This window comes from Jaculus jaculus, chromosome 6 (assembly GCF_020740685.1).
Source record: "Jaculus jaculus isolate mJacJac1 chromosome 6, mJacJac1.mat.Y.cur, whole genome shotgun sequence".
Lineage (NCBI taxonomy): Eukaryota > Metazoa > Chordata > Mammalia > Rodentia > Dipodidae > Jaculus > Jaculus jaculus.
In genome coordinates this window covers 9,702,055-9,724,023 of record NC_059107.1, presented here as the reverse complement: position 1 = coordinate 9,724,023, position 21,969 = coordinate 9,702,055, and the positions used below count along the sequence as shown (strand labels likewise).

The 21,969-nt window shown below is 46.2% G+C and overlaps 1 protein-coding gene across 1 annotated transcript; it reads right to left on the bottom strand.

Moving 5' to 3' along the window:
* Window positions 1-8,609: 8,609 nt before the first annotated feature.
* Window positions 8,610-17,922, bottom strand: Lypd8 (LY6/PLAUR domain containing 8). Its single transcript, XM_045151703.1, has 5 exons — window positions 17,856-17,922; window positions 16,499-16,615; window positions 14,239-14,397; window positions 12,270-12,410; window positions 8,610-8,884 (listed from the first exon to the last, which is right to left on the bottom strand). The coding sequence occupies exons 1-5, from the start codon at window positions 17,920-17,922 to the stop codon at window positions 8,610-8,612; spliced, it is 759 nt and encodes a 252-aa protein (XP_045007638.1).
* Between the last annotated feature and the right edge of the window lie 4,047 nt (window positions 17,923-21,969).

Genomic DNA, 21,969 nt, shown 5'->3' with positions numbered 1-21,969 from the left:
GGCTGTTTACATAAATATGAGTATGCCACCATGCCCAGATAGAAAGAAGGAGAAATGGAGAAAGAAAGAGAGTGAGGGGGAGAATGGGGGTGCCAGGACCTTTAGCCACTGCAAACAAATTCCAGAGGCATGCACCACTTTGTGCATATGGCTTATATGGGTCCTGGAGAATCAGACCTGGATCCTTTGGCTTTGTAGGAAAGTGCCTTGACCACTAAGCTGTCTCTCCAGCCTGACAATCCTTTCTTAAAGACCTCGTGGAAGGGGCATTTTAGTCGGCACACAGAAGCAGAAGCACTAACCCACAGACATGGAGGTTAGGAATTTATTCTATAAGAAGCATGCTAGCCTCAGGAGGCTTGAGCATAGGACTCCCCACTCTAAGCAGAAAGGGAGATGAACAGAGTGGTGAGGCGGGGGTAGGTCCAAGAAATAGACAGCAGCCAGCAACACGGAGCCACTGAACCCCACACACTGCTGTGGATTTGACATTGAACCTTTGGCAGTTTTGAGCCAAAGTGAGGCCACCACTTGTTTGAACAGATCTGGCTGCTGCAAACAGAAAGAATCACAGGAGACACGGTATAAGTCAGGGCATCTGAGAACACCCGGTCATACTGAATGGTAGAGATGTTCATTTTTATGCCTTACTCAGCAGAAAAAAACATTGACAACTTAATATTAATAATATTAATAATATTAAGTAGGGGCTGGAGGAATGGTTCAGTGGTTAAGGCATTTGCCTGCAAAGCCAAAGGATCCAGGTTCAGTTCCCCAGGACCCATGTTAGCCAGATGCACAAGGGGGCACACGCATCTCGGAGTTCATTTGCAATGGCTGGAGGCCCTGGCATGCCCATATTCTGTCTCTCTCTCCCTCCCTCTTTCTCGGTCAAATAAATAAATTTTAAAATAATAATAATAATAATATTAAGTAACATTTACTGAACATCAAGTATGTGCCAAAAATGTTCCTATGTAAGTTCCTTTAATTTCTCAGAATACCCCCCTTAAGTGAGCTCTACCAAAGCTCCCAGCCTATAAATTATGAAACTAACGCTGGAGAAGTTGCAAAACCATGGTTCTAGCACATGATAGTTTCTAACGGATCACACCCAGATTCTGAGGTAGCTTATTGAAAAACACTACATGGAAAGAGTGAGTGTACTGCATGACTTTTCCAGAAATATTGGCTTTGTTCATAATTGTCTTAGGGGAAATCTGTGATAGAACACCAAAAATCCAAGCACATTAACTACTGAGTAAAGACCAGAACAGCAGTCTGCCCCTATAGAATAAATTAATGGGCTTCTAATACACATAGCAACAAGTGAATCTCAAAACACATGGCAAGGGAAAAGGAAGCAGATACCCAGTGGTACAGACTGTCATATTACACAGTAGCATTTAAAGTATGATGCTTTCACATGAACTTCAAATTTAGGCCAATCCATCTAATTCTTGGGTCTCAATGGGCAATTAAGGGCTCTCAGGAGACATCACAGCAAAGGATGCTTTTGGCATCAAGTATAAAGAGGTTGGGGATGCTGCTTGATATCATAACATACAGGACAGTCCCATACCTAACACACTCATCAAGCCCCTAATGTCAATAGCATGAGGCTGGAACTTGCAAAGTAATATGTAATGTCCACAAGAAAATCAAGATTGTGCTGGAGAGATTGCTCAGTGGTTAAAGAATTCACCTGCAAAACCTAAAGATCCAGGTTCAATTCCCCAGTGCCCATGTAAGCCAGATTCACAAGGTGGCTCATGCATCTGGAGTGTGATTACAGTGGCTGTAGGTATAAATAATTTTTAAAAAAGCAAATCAAGATTGTCTATCCACTGGAAGGAACATGAAAAAAGTCATACACTGTGCTCAGAAGTACTAAACATCTTGCTTGTGATTACCCTTATATTACTATACACACTTGCCAATGCTCATGGAAAAATCCCACTGTCTAGCATGAAATACTTCCCTACAAATTGTTGGTCAGGGAATTCCCAGAGTCCTCAAATAATACAACCCAGTGCGACTGCATTTGGTTGCTCACAAGTAGTAGTAGATGGTAAATTTAATATTGATTTTGTAAAAAGCCCTTCCATGTAGCTGAATAGCATCATGCTACCTAGTGACCACTCCCAATATATTTCTCAAGATGATACATAGCAAAAATAAAACAAAACAAAACTGTCACTATGGGCAGATCCTAAGGTCCAGACTTAAGGTGTGTGGTTGGTTTTGGAATTCCAATCTAAAGATATGCAGAGCGCTTCAGCTCTGCCTGGGGTTCCTGGAGTGTGGCCAGTGGTGGTTTTTCTATCTGTGTGGACCTTTGAAGGAAGGGGGGCAGCTTCTGCTGCCATTATGAAACTAAGCTTCAGATAAATTCCCCTCCTCCCAGAACTATAAATGGTCTGCAAATTAATCCCAGCAGCATAAAGCTGAGCCAGGATGGGTACCATAGAGTGGGGTGTTTCTGCATAATGAATCTGACCGTGTGGATTTTGGACTTTTAGAACTACTGTTTTGGAGGAACGGGCATGGGCTTAGGACTTGTACCTGAAGATGTCTTCCAGAGTGGTAAGGCAAGCATTGTGGGCTATTCTGGTGAGAGTCTGAAAATGCTAAGTGCAGAGAGAATTGTATTTGGATGCTTTGCTTATGAACTTTCTAAGGGGAAGGAAAGACTGCAGAGAACTTTGTTGGAACTGGGCTACTGGCATAAGGGCTGGCTGCGTTCTGCTGCCCAGGCCCAGAGAATTTGATCAAGGTTAAATTTGTAATGGACTGATATGCTTGGCTAAAGATATGGAACTGAGAAATTTAAGATTTAAAGTTGGAAAAACTCAAGCAAGTTTAAAACTATGGGCACTGAGACTGGTTGCTGTAATTGCTACTGTTGGATTAATATTAACATTTGGAAGGAAGATGGTCCAACTGCTCTCCATGGAAACAATGGTAAGGATGCCTGAGGAAAGACTGAGTGGTGGACATGCAGACTCTTCAGATACTTTACACTGAAACAATGGACAGGAGGCCTGAGGAAAGACTGAGTGGTGGACATGCAGACTCTTCAGAAAGGAAAGGACCGGCAGGAAGGAACCTGGTGTTCAAAGCCATGATTTATTTTGTCCCTGAATTAAGAATACGGCTGTGTTCTGCATACCTGGTATTGGTTTGGGAGACATGAAAAATGCATGGAGGGTTCAGGAAATGCACATGGTTCTAGGAGCCAGTGCTGCGATGTGGCAGATAGGCAGGGTGTGATGATGCTGATGGGCCACTGGCACCACTGGAAGCTGAACTATGTTTTGCGTGGAGACCCACAGATGTTTGTGGATATACCAGAACTGTGCAAGGTCTATGTTGGAGTGCTGTTGGCTTGGGACGGAAGTTTTCCCTGGCTATTCAGGCCAACTGTAGGGATAAAATTGGGAAATCTGGGACAGTCACTGGTTATGATACCAGACTTGCACTGCAGATGTTTGATGTTTATTTTGTTATTAAGTTTGCATGGTTCCAGTCTCTTTCTTATGCCTTATAGTAGTTAGAAATGTTTATTCTGTGCCTTTATGTGTTGAAAGTATATAACTTGATTTTATTTTACAGAACTCACAGTTAAGATAAAATCTTAAATCTCAGATGAAACTTGGGACTTTGGAACTATTTTAAGTTGAGAATGACTATGGGACCTTTGAAGTTGGACTGAATGCAATTTACAATGTAGATGGTTATGAATTTGTTGGGGGCCAGCAGTAGAATGTGATAGTTTGAATGAATGGATGTGAGAGGATCAAATTTGCTCCAGTTTACAACTAGAGCTAAGTTTCGGTTTCCCAGAGAGGCACACAAGACTTCTGGGAAAAACCACAAAGGGCTGCTAATCAACAGCAACTCTGACATGTGACCAGGGAAGATAACCGTCCAGAGGCCTGAGTCAGTTCCTGCAATACCTCTGGACTATGACCAAAAACAAAGGACTTGCCCAAGATAGTGGGCTCTAGGACTAAGTCAGTCTAAACAAGGATGGTAAAAATCTGGGCCACAGCCAATCAAAGGCGTGCAAATGTAACTGCTGCTTACTCAACCAATCACATTAGAAGATTACCTAGCCCTCCTAAAATTCCCCTAATTGTGTTTAAAAGAGGCCTGCATACTCCTCTGAGGGATGCCATTTTATACAAATGGTTGACCCCCACATGCTGGCTGATTCTGCAGAATAAATGCTCTTTTTGAGTCCAGGGTCTTTCTTCAGTGATTCTCAGACCCTTACAGAAGTTCCCCAATAGATTCAGTTTTATTAAAGTTTCTGGGATTTCCAGCTGCCTGGCTGGAAGAGGTGTCACTGTGGGCAGATCCTAGGGCCCAGCCCTAAGATGTTGGAGCAGATCTAGAATTCCAGTCTAAAGATATAGAGTGCTTGAGCTCAGCCTGGGGTTCCTAGGGTGTGCTTGCTTATGCTGCTGGTGGATTTCTCTCTGTGTGGGCCTATGAAAGGACCAGCTTCTGCTGCCATTATGGAACTTCCCCTGGATCTGTAAGCTTCAAATAAATTCCCTTCCATAACTGTGTCTGGTTTGGAGATTCATTCCAGCAGTGTAAAGTTGACTGCTATAGCAAGCATATGTGCAGAAACAATAATATAGAGTTCTTTGGGCATATGCCCAGGAGTGCCATAGGTGGGTCATAAGATAGCTCTATTTGGGGGTATTGAGAAGCCTCTATACTGATTTCCATAATGGCTACATCAATTTACACCCCCACTAGCAATGAATAGGGTTGCTCTTTACCCACCTCCTCACCAGAATTTGTTGTTCATTTGTTTTCCTGATAACAGACATTGTAACTGGACTGAGGTGAAATCTCAAAGTAGCTTGCATTACCCTGAGACCTAAGGATGTTGAACACTTCTGTGTATGTGTATGCATGAACATGCTGTGTGTGCACATGGGTGAGACTGTATGTGCCATGGCATGCATGTGGACATCTCAGTTTGTTGATCTCCCTCCACCTTGCTCGAGACCAAGTCTCTCTTGGTTTTGTTTCCTGCCACTGGAAAGGCCAAACTGGTTGGCACACCAACTTAGGGATTAGCCTGGTTCCAGCTCCCACTGCCATGGGTGGGCTGGGGTTAGACAGTACTTCCATCCCTCTCTTCATGGCTGCTGGGGATCTGAACTCCAGTCAACAGGCTGGCAGAGCAATAGCCTTTAACCACCAAGCCACCTCCTCAGCCCCTTGAACACTTTTGGTTTTGCTTTTTTTCGAGGTAGGGTCTAACTTCCACCCAGGCTGACTTGGAACTCACTCTGTAGTCCCAGACTTGCCTCAAACTCAGCCATCCACCTACCTCTGCCTCCCCAGTGCATCTGGAGTTCATTTGCATTGGCAAGAGACCCTGGGGCTCTCTCTCTCTCTCTCTCTCTCTCTCTCTCTCTCCCTTTCTGTCTCCCCAAACCCCTCTATGCTTGCAAATACATTTGAAAAAAAAAAACATAAAAAGTAATAGTAACTTTTGGGCTGGAGAGATGGCTTAGCAGTTAAGCGCTTGCCTGTGAAGCCTAAGGACCCTGGTTCGAGGCTTGATTCCCCAGGACCCACATTATCCAGATGCACAAGGGGGCACACGTGTCTGGAGTTTGTTTGCAGTGGCTGAAGTCCTGGCGTGCCCATCCTCATTTCCTCTCTCTCTCTCTGCCATTTTCTCTGTCTGTCGCTCTCAAAAAATAAAGAAAAATAAAGAAAAAATTATTTTTAAAAAAAGTAATAGTAACTTTATAATGAAGAAAACTGGTAGATAGCATTTTCACCAACTAATCGAGAATGGTGTCACCATGGACTGGAGAGATGCTTAGCAGTTAAGGCGTTTGCCTACAAAACCTAAGGACCCAGGTTTGATTCCCCAGAACCCATATAAGCCAGATGTACATGGTGGCACATGCATCTGGAGTTCATTTTCAGTGGCTGGTGTGCCTATTCTCTCTCTCTCTTTCTCTCTCTCTCTCATAAATAAATAAAAATAAAATAAAAAGAATGATGTTACCAGTAATATAACCTATGGACATCATGTGCCTCCTGATGAGATGCACTGAAAAGATCACATCACTGCTGAAGTAGCCTTGCCCTAAATGTCTACCTTCCATATTACCATGAGAAATGTCAAACGGAGAGACCTTCTGCAAAATAACTAGTCAATAGTCTTCTTCATTACGAAGATAGTTAATGAAATCTTGAAAGGTAGGTTCCAGAGTCATCACAGATGGGTAAAGAATGAGAAAACATGAGAACCTGGTTCTGAACCAGAAGAGGAAACACTAAGGAGGTTTGATGGGGTACAAATGAAGAATGTTCACTAACAGTGCCATGTCAGTGTTCATTCACTTGGCTCCCGTGACTGTCCTGTGGCGATGTAAGACGGAACACCAGGAGAAAGTGGGTGAGGGCAGACTGAAACACGACGTTTGTAACTTTTCAGTAAGCTTAAAGCTCTTTCCACATCCAGGGCAGAAGTGACACTGTGTGAATGCAGTGTTGAGCCACTTTGTGGCCCTCATGGTGACTTTGCTTAGGATGCATCATCAGAAACTCTATCAAAATCTAAGAGGATGCAAATAAATCATATGGAATCCTCTGGTTTTGGACAATGGAACACTCAGGAGCCATAGATCATTGTTAGAAAATTTTCAGTGCCAGGGATGAGATACCTCCAGTGAGTTGTTGGCCAGGGAGGTCCCAGATGCCCCCAAAATATTATAGGCCATTGCCAAGGCCCTTGGTTTCCCACCAGGAATCAATGGTAAGACCCTATTGCTGAAAACTCCACGTACTTGGGCTGCAAGGCCACTGAAAAATCCTGCTGGAACTGAGCTGATAACCTCCTCCATGTAGACCTGCTGACAGAAAGCTGGAAGAAGCCATTCTATATGTAGTTCAATGGGAGAAAGGGATACCACCAGTGAAGATAATCAACAGTGGACATTGCAAGCCTTATAATTGGCCAGCCAGGCCAAATGAGCCAATGGGTGCAATAGTGGCATGTCAGTCATGGTGGAAACCAACTGCCCTCCAACTGGACTAGAGGCTCACTCCATGGGGGGAACACATCCCTGATACTGAAAACTTAAAACAGGGGTAGTCATGAGCCCTAGGGGTGTAACATCTGCTGATGTCTGAATAAGTGTATATACTATGCTTATCAAACTGCCCAGTAAGCACTTCTCTTAATATTCATACCCTTATATTAATGCTACTCTCACTTTGGGTAGAGAATCTGCTCTTTACAGGTGGCAGTGACCTTGGGATGACTCAGAAGGTATCACAGTGCTGGAAAGAAGTGACTGGAGTACTGAGTAACATCTCGATCACACCTTCTAAGGCTCAGGGTCTAATGCGGAAGAGGTGGCAGAAAGAATGTAAGAGCCAAAGGAAGGGTAGGACTCCTTACAACGTGCTCCCTCCAGACATAAAATGGCCTGGATATCCATGACCTCATAGTGCCTGACACTACCTACACAAGACCATCATAAGAGGAGGGAAAGATCATGACATCAAAATAAAAGAGAGACTGATTGAAATGGGGAGGGGATATGATGGAGAATGGAATTTCAAAGGGGAAAAGGGAGGGCAGAGAGGGTATTACCATGGGATACTTTTATAATCATGGAAAATGTTAATAAAAATTGAGAAAAAAAAGAAACTGGACAAAACAACCATCAACGTTTACACCTTTAAATTTTTATTACAGTAAAACAACCCCATTCACCCCAAACCAGCTCAACGCCCCCTTTTAATTATTAAGTCTGAGCCCCTGTATTTTTGGCCCAAATGGTTTCTTGCTCCCCAGGTATTTCAGAATGAATGATGGCTGTTTGCTACTGTAAGTTCTCAGAGGCAAGGCACCAGGTTCTAGAGCCACATCCCCTACTACACAATGCTACACAACGCCCCAGGCTCTAAGCCCCCATCTGTTAAGCCTAAAGACTTGATCATGGATCCAGTGCGCGCATTCTTGTGGTCAGCATTCCTTCTGCACACACCCTCTCTGGGTCTCCAAGGCGACAGGACCCTGAGGTGACATCGTTGTTTCCTTGATTCACTGTGGGCCTCTGGCTGCCAGCAGGACAACTGTTGACCGACTGTCAGCTGAGACTGCAAAGCTACTGGGACTTCTGCACTGGCACTGTGATTAACATGTCATTAGGGGGCTCAGCAGGAGCACCCCCTGCTGTGGCTGTATAGAAGGTGGTGGCACACGGGATGCTAGATGGGCAGGGCTTCAAAGAGATTTCAACAAAGTCCAAGAGTCAGTTTCTCAGAAACAACATGGATCAAGAACAGGAATGTCCTCCAAGAAAAATGACCACCTCTTTCCAAAGCAAGGAATCCACTTTCAGTCTAGACATGGATGGAGCCATCATTTGGCTCAAACCACACCCAGCCCAGAACGTACCAGTGGACAAACCAATGCTTTAATCAGAGGAGAACCATGAATGCTCCAGTGTTACCTGGAGTCCAATGCACTAAGCATTTAAACAGAGATACAAGGACGGGGGGCGGGGCTTAGCACCCCATGGGGCACTGGGCAGGACCGTGACCCAGGGACCTCAGAACAGTAACCCCAGAAGAAGGATACTACCAAGAGCCAGGGCAGTGAGGGGGGCTTTCATGCCTGTGTTGGAGGTGGTGCTTGTTTGGGTTGGAGTAGTGGTCACCTGAGGGGAGGTGCTTGGTTGGGTGGTGGGTATTATGGAGGCATTCAAGCATTCAACCTTGTGGAAAATGACATCTCCCACGGGCTGGTTTCCAGTAGACAGGAAATGACAGGTGGAGTTACTGATGTTGGAACAGCCTTTCAATGTGAGATTCTTGGACTCCGTGCCTGAGAACGCAAAGGCAACAGTAAGGACCCCGCGCAGCCCTTCTGCCCCCGCCCCTGCCAATGCTGGGTGACCATCTGCAGCGTGGGCATGGCAGCCGAGCAACGTGCAAGAGTCTGGTCGGTTCCTCCACCCTCGATATGCAGAAAATGTCAAAGTAAGCCTTCAAGCTCAAAGTTTACTCTTAAGTTGCTCTGAGAAAGACCTCCATATCCCATGAAGAAAGAACCACATCACTGGTTCATTACAAGTACCAGTGCTGGGCTTGAGCTAAAATGCTAAAATGAGTTTAGGTGCTTGGAACTTCACTACAGGACTTTTAAAGGGACCTTTTAAAAATCAACATAAAAACTACATTTATGATCTGTTTGGCTTTCAACTTCAGCCAAACTATTTATGGGGAGAATATTTATCTTTGAGGGCTGGAGAGATGGCTCAGTGGTTAAAGGTACTTGCTTGCAAAGCCTGTTCACTGGAATTCAGTTCCCCAGTACCCATGTAAAGCCAGAGGCAAAATGTGGCACATGTGACTGGAGTTTGTTTGCTGCAGCAAGAGGCTCTGGCACACCCATGCACATACACAGAGGCAAATAAATCTTAAATTTCCATTCTTTGCACCAGGAGACAATAAAAACTAGATGTGCAAAGAAAATCTTTCAAATACCTTTGTTGCCCTAAGACACAGCTTTAAAATTAAAGACCATGCCAGGTGTGGTGGCACACACCTTTAGTTCTATCCCTCAGGAGGCAAAGGTAGGAGGGCTGCTGGGAGTTTGAGGCCAGCCTGGGGCTATAGAGTGAGTTCCAGGTCAGCCTGAGCTAGAGTGAGACCCTACCTTGGGAAAAGAAAAATTTATATATAGTCATCTCAAACATAGGCATCCCAAACTTTTCAAAGTAACAAGATATTTTGCTGGGATGTAGATCAATGGTACAATGTATGCTTCACATGTGTGACCCAGAGACAGAGAGAAGGAGAGAGAAATATGCATTGTGAAGTAAAAGAAGCCATTGCGAAAAGGCTACACACTGAATGATTACACCTATAGGACGTTCCAGAGAGGTGAAATTATAGAGGCTGTAAAAAGATGGGGCTGGAGAGATGGCTTAGAGGTTAATCGCTTGCCTGTGAAGCTTAAGGACCCCGGTTCAAGGCTCGATTCCCCAGGACCCACGTTAGCCAGATGCACAAGGGGGCGCAGGCATCTGGAATTCTTCTGCAGTGGCTGGAAGCCCTGGCGCGCCCATTCTCTCTCTCTCTCTCTCTACCTCTTTCTCTGTCTGCTTTCAAATAAATTAAAAAAAAAAGATGAGTGGTGGCTAGAATCTTGTGGGAAAGGAGGGAAGAATGAGTGAGCAGAGCACAGAGGGCATCTAGGGCAAGGAAGCTGCACTGTGTGACGCTGCTAGGGTGGACGTATGTCATTATACATTTGTTCCAACTCTTAGGATGGATGACTCCAAGACGGAATGCTGATGAAAAGTGTGGACATGGGTGACAGTGATGTCTCTGTGTGTAGGCTCCTCAGAGGTAAAACTGTACCATTCTGGTGGCTATGTTGACAGCAAGAGAGACTCTCCATGTGATGGGTGGCAGAACATGGGAACTTTCTTCCTTCACCTCCAGGGTACTGTGAATCTAAAAGTTCTCTTAGAAATAAACACTGTGTTGGAGCTGGGAAGATGGCACAGTCAGTGTATAAAACACCCCTGCTCAACCTGGAAACTGGGTTGGAGAGATGGCTTAGCAGTTAAGGCACTTGCCTGTGAAGCTTAAGGACCCAGGTTCAATTCCCAAGTACCCACATAAGCCAGATACACAAGGCGGGGGTGCATGCATCTGGAGTTCTTTTGCAGTGGCTAGAGGCCTTAGTGTATCCTTTCTATCTTTTCTTCTTCTTTCTCTCTCTCATAAATAAACTTATAATTTTTTTTTTAATCCACTAATGCTGACTGGGAGAGGAGAAGTGAATTTATTTCTCAAACCAGAAAAGTTCCCAGAAGTTTGTGGCAAGAATAGCAAAGAACAACAGAATGGCAAGATGCCCTGACTGGTAAAATCACCAAGTCTTCCTCTACCACCTTCTCCCGCCTCCCACATACACACTGGAGAGGTGGGAGGACACAGCAGAGATCTACCCGGTGTCAGGAGAATGATGGCAAGCCACAAGACAGGTGTACAGCTTGTCATGAACTCCGCAGGCAGCTGCTCCAGGCACACAAAATAGATATGTCCTTTACAGAACCGTTCATCTTAGAAGATACTCCTTGACAGTGCAATGGTTGTTGTTAAGTTATTTTTGTAAGAAAGAAGAAGGGGGAGGAAGAGGAGCAGAAGCAGGAGAAGAAATTCCCAATTTGAGCTAGGTATGGTGGAGCACATCATTAATCCCAGCACTTGGGAGGCAGAGGTAGGAGGATCCTACGAGTTCGTGGCCACCCTGAGACTACATAGTGAATTCCAAGTCAGCCTGGGCCAGAGGGAAACCCTACCTTAAAAATAAATAAATAAATAAATAAATGAAGCAGGGCATGGTGGCTCATGCCTTTAATCCCAGCACTCAGGAGGCAGAGGCAGGAGGATTGTTATTAGTTCAAGGCCACCCTGAGACTACAGAGTGAATTCCAGGTCAGCCTGAGCTAGAGTGAGACCCTATCCCGAAAAACAAAAAATAAATAAGTAATAGAAGAAAGAGGGCTGGAGAGATGACTTAGTGGTTAAGCACTTGCCTGTGAAGTCTAAGGACCCCAGTTCAAGGCTCGATTCCCCAGGACCCACGTTAGCCAGTTGCACAAGGGGGCGCATGTGTCTGGAGTTTGTTTGCAGTAGCTGGAGGCCCTGGCACACCCATTCTCTCTATCTGCCTCCTTCTCTCTCTGTCACTCTCAAATAAATAAATAAAATAAAAAACATTTTAAAAAAAGAAGAAAGAAGGAAGGAAGGAAGGAGAGAGAGAAAGAGAAAGAAAGAAAAAAAGAAAAACTAAAGAACCAATTTGACTATTGCTGTCAGCTGCCCAACACTGCCCCTAGCCAGCACCTCTCATGATAGAGAAATATAGGTATAAAAGTAAATAAAAGTCCCAACCATCTATACCTACTGCATGATAGCAGCCTAGTAAAGAGGCAGACGGCAGGAAGGGCATGATGTGATTAACTAGGCATGCCTTGGCTGGGAGCCATGGGGGGGCACAGTCCAGGAGAAGGCAGCCAGCACTATCTCTGGACAAAGAAGGCAGAAACAGAACCAGTTCAGGGCTTCCTCGGCAGGCTTTTTCTCTTGCCCTCTGCCCTTCCCAACCCTTTGTATTAGCCTAGAACTTACGACTCAAGGTCTGACGTGTTTTCAAATCAAGCCCCACAAAGGAATCAAAATTGCAGACGTACCGTTCATGAACTGTGCGATTAGGTGGATGCACTGCTCTCCATTATAACACTGCCGGTCTTTCTCGATGCAGGATGCCGTGTCATTTCCATAGCAAGCAGGGCACACTGTGGTGTTGCTCAGCGCCTCTGCCCCTTCAGAGTCTGAGTAGAGGAAAGATAGAACGGTGCCATGTTTGGGGGGATGGAGGGGACAGGCAAACAGAGACACCCTATCTGGCCAAAGTATTGACTGCCCACAATCCCACAGACGCACCCTTAGAGACCGTCCAGTCTGCAGGGCTCTGGAGAAGAGACTGAGAAGAGAAACCCTTGAGTTCAGGACAAAAGCCAGCCTAGGGCCAATGTCACCATGAGCCATCAGGGGCCTGACTAGTGTAAAGTCTTTCTCTGAGCATATGGTCACAGTCCATAGCAAATGTTGTGCCTGGGTGGGGAAACGCCCTGCTGCCAGCGTGCTCTGTGGCTATGGCCAGTGAGCTTTGCCTTTTTTGGCCACATTGTTTCATTCTTCAACATGAAGGCTTTGATCTAGATGAGCAATCGCAAATGATAGCCCAGGAATCCCGAAGCTCCTGAAACCTTGTAGTGAGTCCCAGAGGACAAAGCCATTTTCAGGTCAATGCTCGGTGTTGACAATTTGTATTCCCTTTGCCCTGTAAGAATTTTCTAGAAACCATATGCTGTATGAGATTACAACAGAACAAATACACGAGCAAATGTGATATTCTAGCTTCTTCTAAGCCAGAACATATATATGTGTTTGTGTGAGCGTGTCAATACATATATAATAGTACTGTTCATCTTACTAAATATTTTTGTTTTGGAAGATGTAATTTCTGTGTAAACTTGCTATTACTGATTATGTATAATTACCCAGTTTTGAGTGAACTAATTAAGATTTATGAATTTTCTTAGCTTTAATTCCTAAGACAGTAAATATAGGTAGAAGGAGACTATATAAAGAAGAGGTTTTGGAGCTGGGCGTGGTGGCGCACACCTTTAATCCCAGCACTCGGGAGGCAGAGGTAGAAGGATCGCCATGAGTTCAAGGCCACCCTGAGACTACAGAGTTCATTCCAGGTCAGCCTAGACCAGAATGAGACCCTACCTCAAAAAAAAAAGAAGTTTTGGGGTTCCTCAATTATTTCTAAGACTTGAGAATCTTGCCTGTCATGGTGTCACATGCCCACACCAGAACTCAAGATGTGGAGGCAGGAGGATCAAGAGTTCAAGGTCAAGCCGGGCGTGGTGGCTCATGCCTTTACTCCCAGTACTTGGGAGGCAGAGGTAGGAGGATTGCCATGAGTTTGAGGCCACCCTGAGACTCCATAGCGAATTCCAGGTCAGCCTGGGCTAGTGTGAGACCCTACCTTGAAAAACCAAAAAAAAAAAAAAAAAAAAAAAGAGTTCAAGGTCAGCCTCAACTTCATAGCAAGTTTGAGGCCAGACTAGGTTACATAAAACCATGTCTCAAAAAAAAAAAATATATATATATATACATATATATATATAAATAAAGCTGGGTGTGGTGGCGCACGCCTTTAATCCCATCACTCAGGAGGCAGAGTAGGGGAATTGCTATGAGTTCAAGGCCACCATGAGACTACATAGTGAATTCCAGGTCAGCCTGGGCTAGAGTGAGACCCTACCTGGGGGGAAAAAACGTCTTAATGGAAGACCTGAGATCCCAATGTTTAAGAATGACCAATGGACAGCTGCACTTGTCACACAATGGAGTGTCTCATTCGTGTTTGTGCTGAGGAAGGGGAAAGCATGATTGCAGGGCTGGGTCAGTGGCTCACAGGTTCCTGGAAATGTTGCCATTAACAACTCATGGAATGTTAATGATATCCAGATTTGCACTGCAGTGCCTGGGCTTGAGTTGAGTACCCTAGGGCAAGGATCCCAGGTGGCAAAGCAAGGACGGGATCTGGAGGACCTAGGGCAGGTGGCCCTAGGTGGTACAGACCGTGGCTGGTGTCATTACACTTCTCCCCTTGACAGCACTGGCTTGAAAAACTGAAGCGTTGTTCATCAGAGACATGCACAGCGAAGGCCACCAGGGTGTTCATCTCACTGCAGTTCTGCGTGGAGCAGTTCATGTTCTGGTACAACACAGAGGTTCCTCCTACACAAAGACAAACAAGGTGTCATCCCCTGCTGAGGAGAGGCTCTGCGGTGGGTGGGGACCTCAAGAGACAGAAGTCTCCAGGGCAGCTTGGGAGCTATCAAATCCCTCATAGATCAAATCTTTCCGTGACTGAAGATTATCAGAGACATGGGCTAACCTCTAGGTAAAAGGTGGATGGGGGGTTGGAGAGATGGCTTAGCGGTTAAGCACTTGCCTGTGAAGCCTAAGGACCCCGGTTCGAGGCTCGGTTCCCCAGGTCCCACATTAGCCAGATGCACAAGGGGGCGCATGCGTCTGGAGTTCGTTTGCAGAGGCTGGAAGCCCTGGCGCGCCCATTCTCTCTCTCTCCCTCTATCTGTCTTTCTCTCTGTGTCTGTCGCTCTCAAATAAATAAATAAAAATTTTAAAAAAAGGTGGATGGGAAGCTGGGAAATGGTAGGTTTAGGCTGACACCAACCCCTAACCTCACAATTGGTCTTAGCGTCTCTAAAATGGAAGAGCAGACAGAGCAGGCCTCATGTAAACAGAACACCCATAGCAGCACCTACGTGCGTCTTCTTAGAAACAGATCAAGAATCCACTCAGGCCTCCAGACCAGAGGCAACCCACATGCAGATGCCGTGCGTGTCGCCATTAACATCTAAATGTAGATTAATCAAAAGGAAGACAGCGTGGTGGTGCACGCCTTTCACCCCAGCACTCAGGAGGCAATGGCAGGAGGTGAGTTTGAGGCCACCCTGAGATTACAGGTCAGCCTGGGCCAGAACAAGACCCTACCTTGAAAAAAAACAAAGAAAAAAAGAAGAAGAAGAGGAGGAGGAGGAGGAGGAAAGAAAATTCAGGGACTGGGAATGCAGCTCAGTGCCAGAGCACTTGTCTGGCATGTGTGAGGCCCTGGGTTCAATCACCAGCACTATTAAAAAATAATAAAAATAAAAATAAATAAAATTAACATCTGTAATCCCAGAATTCAGGAGACTGAGATAGGAGGATCACAAATGAGGCCAGCCTAGACAACTTAACAATCCCCATGGGGATAACCAGCATCCCCAATGAGGAGGGTCCCTTCAGAGGGGTCGGGCCAGGGATAAGAGTAATAGTGGTACCAACATGTGCTGTTTATATACTGAGTATATCCATAATTAACTTTAAAAAGGGGGGGCTGGGGCTGTAGTTAAATGGTAGAATGCATGCCCAGCATGTGTGAGGCCCTCGGTTCCCTCCCCAGTATCACATACACATTAAACTAAATTTAAAATTAAATTCCTTGGGCTGGAGAGATGGCTTAGCAGTTAAGGCGCTTGACCTGTGAAGCCTAAGGACCCAGGTTTGATTCTCCAGGTCCCATGTAAGCCAGATGCACATGGCGGCACATGCATCTGGAGTTCATTTGCAGTAGCTAGAGGCCCTGATGTGCTCATTTCCTTTCTCCCTCTCTCTGCCTCTAATAAATAAATAAATAAAATAAAATCTTCAAAAAAAAAGTCCTTAGAAAAATTAAATTCTTCATCATATCAGCTATATTTCAATATGTGTGGTCTAGTATACAGGACAGAACTGATATAGATATTTCTATATTGGCAAAATGAAAAATGTTGCTAATGCTGACAAAAGACAGTGTTTATTTCACATTATTATTCCCTCCTCTCTGCTTGTATGCATGGGAGAATTTTGGAAACTCAGAGAGTTTGTCATCATGGTCACAATCAAAATGCCTCACAAAGAAGTCTTCAGTGAAAATGTATTTGATCTAGAAGTAAACCAGAAGGAGAAAAGAAACTTCTAGAAAAATACAAACACTGAAGGCAAAATGCTTGCCTCATAATTTGAACTCAGGACTTCTCTTACTTCCCATATCCATGGATTTGCATCTAGAACAAGATTTCAATCTGTGGTAATAATTTCCCAGATGCCTCAGGGTTTATCTGCTGTTTGATTCCATCCCTTTGTTCCTATTTGACTCCTGCTCACAGTGGCCACTGGGAAGTTAACTTCATGACTTCTGTTTCTGTGGCCATCTCAGGAATCCTTTCTCTCTGGTCACCTTCTTGAGCTCCTGGCCAGCCTAAGTCCCAAAGATGGAGAGCACCCCACTCACCCAAAGAAGAACTGACAGAGGAACTGGAGCAGCTGAGGGCATCAGTGGGGCACTCAGTGGCGCTGATGTTCAAGCAGGACCCCGTATGTGAATGACATTGTGTACAGTTCAGGGATTCTGGGGAGACAAAATATCAAGTAACATTCACAGAGCATACTCTGGTCAGAACCCTGACAGAGAACAGGAACAAGAGAGCTTAGTTTTAGAAAGTCACTCAGAGATACAGGTCCAAGAAGAAGACAGATGTCAACCTGCCCTGGCCAAACTAGAAAGAAACTCCCATCTGAGTTAAAATGGCCACCGGAAGCTACTTCGTGGGCCTTCATCCTGGAAGGTTTTTGTAAGCTTCCTCCAAACCTGCATTTCTACCCCCTCACAGGTTGATGGGCCTTTCCTGATCCTACACTCCCTCCCCGAACACCCATCAACCAATCAGGGTCCTTTCTGTACACCTGAACCTGGCAATGAGGCTCATCCCAACTGGGTGCCTGATGTGCATTTCCAAGGTTATAAAGAAACCCAGGGCTGGAGAGATGGCTTGGCGATTAAGCGCTTGCCTGTGAAGCCTAAGGACCCCGGTTCGAGGCTCGGTTCCCCAGGTCCCACGTTAGCCAGATGCACAAGGGGGCGCACGCGTCTGGAGTTCGTTTGCAGAGGCTGGAAGCCCTGGCGCGCCCATTCTCTCTCTCTCCCTCTATCTGTCTTTCCCTCTGTGTCTGTTGCTCTCAAATAAATAAATAAATAAATAAATAAATAAAATAAAATAAAGGCCAGTCTGTTGGGGAAAAAAAAGAAAAAGAGTTTAAAAAAAAATTTAAAAAAAAAAAAAAAGAAACCCAAATCCAGCCTTCAAGGCATCAGTCTATTCCGGGTCCTCCCAGCTTGGAGGTGTCTCTAGCTTTTTCCCCTCTCACCTGAGTCCTCCCTTGATCAAAGTTTCTTAATTTATCCTTCTTTGTTTGCACATTCCTCGGTTATTTGTGAATCGAGGACAAGAACTCTCATTGATCGCCACTAGCTTCAGGAGCCCTAACCCCACCCAGGGCTCTCTCCGCAACAGCAGCACAGCCACAACAAGGAAAAGACATCAATTGGGTGGCCATCCCTGATCTCTGGGGGTCCTCGGAGCTGATGCGGCTAAGATGGAGTCTCACCCATAAGCTTCTCCCCACTGTTCACTATTCCCCAAAAACAAAATCCAACTTTGGCCAACAGCAGTGACCATTCCAAAGGAAATGTCCATACATGGACCTCATACGACATAAGAGGCCATGTGAGAGGTACCAAGAGCAAGAATATTCTGATGACACGGGAAGGAGGTCCTCTTTCCCAGATGAGGTTTTGTGGCTTCTCTCACCTACAGCAGTGATGGCAAGCACCGTGATGACGCCAGCAACAAGGATGCCTTTAATGGTGCTGGGCATGGCTTCTCCTGAAGATGGGGCCACAGAGCCTCAAACCTGGAGAGACATAAAGACGGCAACCCTGGAGGCTTGGAGGAATTCCTGTCATTGAAGGGGACTTAAATCACATTGCAATAAGCCTGATTCTTAGACCATCCTTGTAGTGGAATAAAATGGGGGCACAGAGCTGTGACTTCTGCTCCCCTCTGCCCTTACACAGGCTCTGAGTTTGCTGATCTCAAATGCCTGCTGAGGCCCTGCACATAGGTATGTAACACAGCCTGGGGAAATTCCTACGGAACTATAACATAGCAGTGGACCAGTTTCTGGTGCCACTAGAACTGCTATTTAGCCATCAGATTTTTGTCACTACAAAAAAAAAAAAAAAAAAAAAACCCAAAGGGATGGCTTAGCAGTTAAGGCATTTGCCTGCAAAGCCACAGGACCCTGGTTCAATTCCCCAGGACCCATGTTAGCCAGATGCACAAAGGGGCACATGCGTCTGGAGTTCGTTTGCAGCTGCTGGAGGCCCTGGCGTGCCCATCCTCTCTCTCTTTCTCTGTCAAATAAATAAATAAATAAATAAATAAATAAATAAACTCTGAGATAATCAAGTTATAAGAAGGTAAAATTTATTTTGTCTCGCCAGGTGTGGTAGCTCACATCTTTAATCCCAGCACTCAGGAGGCAGAGGTAGGAGAATCACCATGAGTTCGAGGCCACCCTAAGACAACATAGTTAATTCCAGGACAGCCTGAGCTAGAGCTACCTTGAAAAAAAAAATTATTTTGTCTCAATTTCAGAGGTGTTGGTCCCTTGGACCTCTCACCGGGCCATATTGTACAGCATGTGGGAGCCCATGACAAAAGAACTCTGTTCACCTCATGGTAGCCAGGAAGTGATTATAAAAAGTAAAAAGACAGGAAGGATCAGGGTCCCAATTCCATGCTAACTTCCTGCTACTGGCCTCCTAAAGGCCTGGTGCCCCACCTTACCACCACAGACCAATGATCAAGCCTTAGCACATGGGTCTTTGTAGGATCCACATCCTAACAGAGCCCAAGAAAAGAGAGCTGTAGCTCCCTCACCCTTCCCAGAATGCAACGTTCATCTTCTGGGCTGGCATCTCCCTGCATGCACACTTGGCGCTCCGTGGTTTTGCTGCTGCCACTCCCATGTACAAACACACATGGTGCCCTTGCTCTGTGCCAAACCCTTCACATGCATTCGTTTGGGTAATTTGTCCACCTTTGCAGGCAAGTGCTGCTGTTAGCACCTGGAGGATACTGAGCCCTATAAGACAGTCAAGTGTTAGACTCAAAATCAAGGTTTCTTCCTGAAAGGGAGCAGGGCTGGGCTGTGGCCAGGCCCTTCACCTCCATTCCACACTGCCTTCCAACTCCTGGGTTTCAACCGGCTGCTGTCAAAACCACAGAGAAAGCAAACATCCGGCTCGGCACGGAGTCCTCCCTCCCTAATCATTATCTCGCGGACTACAGATGGCGGCCATCAGGTATGCATGGCTACTTAAGTTGCGTCATTCAGGTTAGATAAATAAAGCATGCTGTCTTCCAGCACACGAATCACTGTGCAAGTGCCCAGTAGTCACATGTGGCCGACAGCTGCTGTACTGGCTGGTACAAGTACGTCACATCACGATCCCTGAGTCCTGTTGGCTGCTCCAGTAGAGTTGGTGCCTCCATTCCACGGGGAGGAAACCTGAGGCATCTGGCTCACTCAGCCTGTACGGCCCCAACCAGGACTTATTCCAGTCTTCAGTCCCAAAGTTTGGTTGCACCACATGGTAGTGGCCACTGGCTGAGACGGAGCTGACCTTCCGCTGGAGGCTGCAGTCCTCCTCCGGCTCTGCCCCATGCCACACATCACCCAACACGCACACACATCCCTCACCTTCCACTCACACCACCCTACGTACACACACATGCCACTCACACCCCAGCCCCTACATACAACACACACGCTACACATCACCCAGCTGGCTACAAATGCTACTCATATCATATGCCACATACCCCATACCACCCAGCAGTCACAAATGCCACTCACATCACACCTAACACACACACACACACACACACACACACACACACACATTACATGCCATACTCCCCCATCACTGACGGCAGTGTGGCTCTTTGATTGAATCATTCGAGATTGGTGACAAGGAAGAGAATCCCAATGACCCTATTTTAGAGACCCAAAAGGGAAGGTTAAATATGTTTCGTTGGGAGCATGTGATACACAGCTAGGTACCAGCCATGGTCCCCACATACTAAAACCACCCTCCAGGCCTGGAAGGCTAGCTGACTGCCCCTATCCTCAGAAGACAGAGTTTAGGGGAAGGTTCTCTGGGGGAGGAGGGAGATGTCACAGCAGCCACATGCACTGCAAAGATCACCTCCGCTCCATTACAGCCCTGGTGGCGAGCCTCGCTGTCAGACGGGAGTGATGGAGGCCCAGAGACATCAAGAATTGACTGCCACACAGCAAAGCGCCAGAGTGTGGAGGTGAGCCTGTGGTGGGACACACCGTCTGTTAGTCACATCTATGGCCACAGAAAATAGCAAGGCTGGAGGACAAGGAAGGAGCCCTGCGTGTGGAAGATAAGAAGGAGTGTCTTCTCCTTTGCAAAGTTCTTTGTTGTGGAAAACATGGTCTCATATTGCCCAGGCTTGCCTTAAACTCACTATGTAGCCAAGGATGACCTTAAACTACTGATCCTCCCGCTTCCGCCTCCCAAGTTCTGGGCTAACAGGTGCATCATATTTGCACTAACAGACCTGGTTTACACGGTACTAGGCATCGAACCCAGAGTTCCATGTATGCTAGGCAAGCACTTTGGCAACTGAGCCACATCCCATCCTCCCCCTTGCCCACCCTTTGACTTGCAAAGTTCTGTCAGTAAATCTTTGAAGTCTGGCAAGGCCTACCACTCTTGTTTTTCTCTGACAGGGAAGCCAGACCTAAGAATGAATCTGAACAGACAATACCACATGGAGGAACAGACAACAGATGACAAGCAGATCACACCCCTAGCTCACGCCCCCCCCCCCCATACTCCAGCCTTCCTGTCCTGAAAGGAGAGTAGCAGTGGGCGAAACTGGAAGAGGCAGGACCATGGGAGTATCCTGGACTCCAGCCAGGGAAGGGTCTCAGCTGGACCTGGATGTCACTCCTCCAGCTTCTTGTTCTCCCAGGGTCCGCCCCAGCCTCAGACTCCCCTCACCTTCTGGGTCCAGCCGGGACCAGAGTCCGCAGTCAGATGGATCCTGCAGCACATTGGAGCAGGTGTTGGAAGAGACCTTATATAGCAGGTGGCTATAGGCTCAGAAAACACAATTGCCCTGTGGGGTGGGGCCTCTGTGTGTCAGAGGGGCCCCAGAGCCAGGCTCTTAGACTTCGACCTTCCCAACCATAAGACTGGGGTGACTTAACCCCTGGCATTACTAGAATTGTTAGAGTCATAGCTTGGGCCCTGGAACCTCTAACAAGACTCAGTTACTCATCTTCAATAAGCCAATCAAACAGACAAGTAGTCATGGAAAGAAAAAGAAATTTATTCAGTAGAGCCACATTAGGGGGAAAAAAAAAAAGGTCTACTAATTCCCCATACCTAGGGCCATTTTAGGGTCAGGACATAAGGCTCAGGTTTGAATAGAGGACTCTTAAGAGTACACATTAGGGCTGGAGAGATGGCTTAGTGGTTAAGCCCTTGCCTGTGAAGCCTAAGGACCCCAGTTCAAGGCTTGATTTCTAAGCAAAATTTCTGTCCAGGACCCACATAAGCCAGATGCACAAGGTGGCACATGCTTCTAGAGTTCATTTGCAGTGGCTGGAGGCCCTGATGCACCCATTCTCTCTCTCTCTCTCTCTCTCTCTCTCTCTCACACACACACACACACACACACACACACACACACACACACACTGCATCTTTCTCTCTAAGTAAATAAATAAAAATATATTTTTTAGATCCTACCCATCATAGCCCCGTCATTATCTCAGTTCCAGTCCCTCCCGCAAGGTGGTCTGTGTGTGTGAACTCTC

Bases quoted from the DNA above. Each gene is read 5' to 3' on its own strand.
- Lypd8 (XM_045151703.1), bottom strand. From the start codon at position 17,922: ATGCCCAGCACCATTAAAGGCATCCTTGTTGCTGGCGTCATCACGGTG. The intron at 16,616-17,855 runs GTGAGAGAAGCC...TTGTCTCCCCAG, and splicing joins GCTTGCCATCACTGCTGTAG to AATCCCTGAACTGTACACAA. The intron at 8,885-12,269 runs GTACGTCTGCAA...TTGCGTTCTCAG, and splicing joins AATCGCACAGTTCATGAACG to GCACGGAGTCCAAGAATCTC.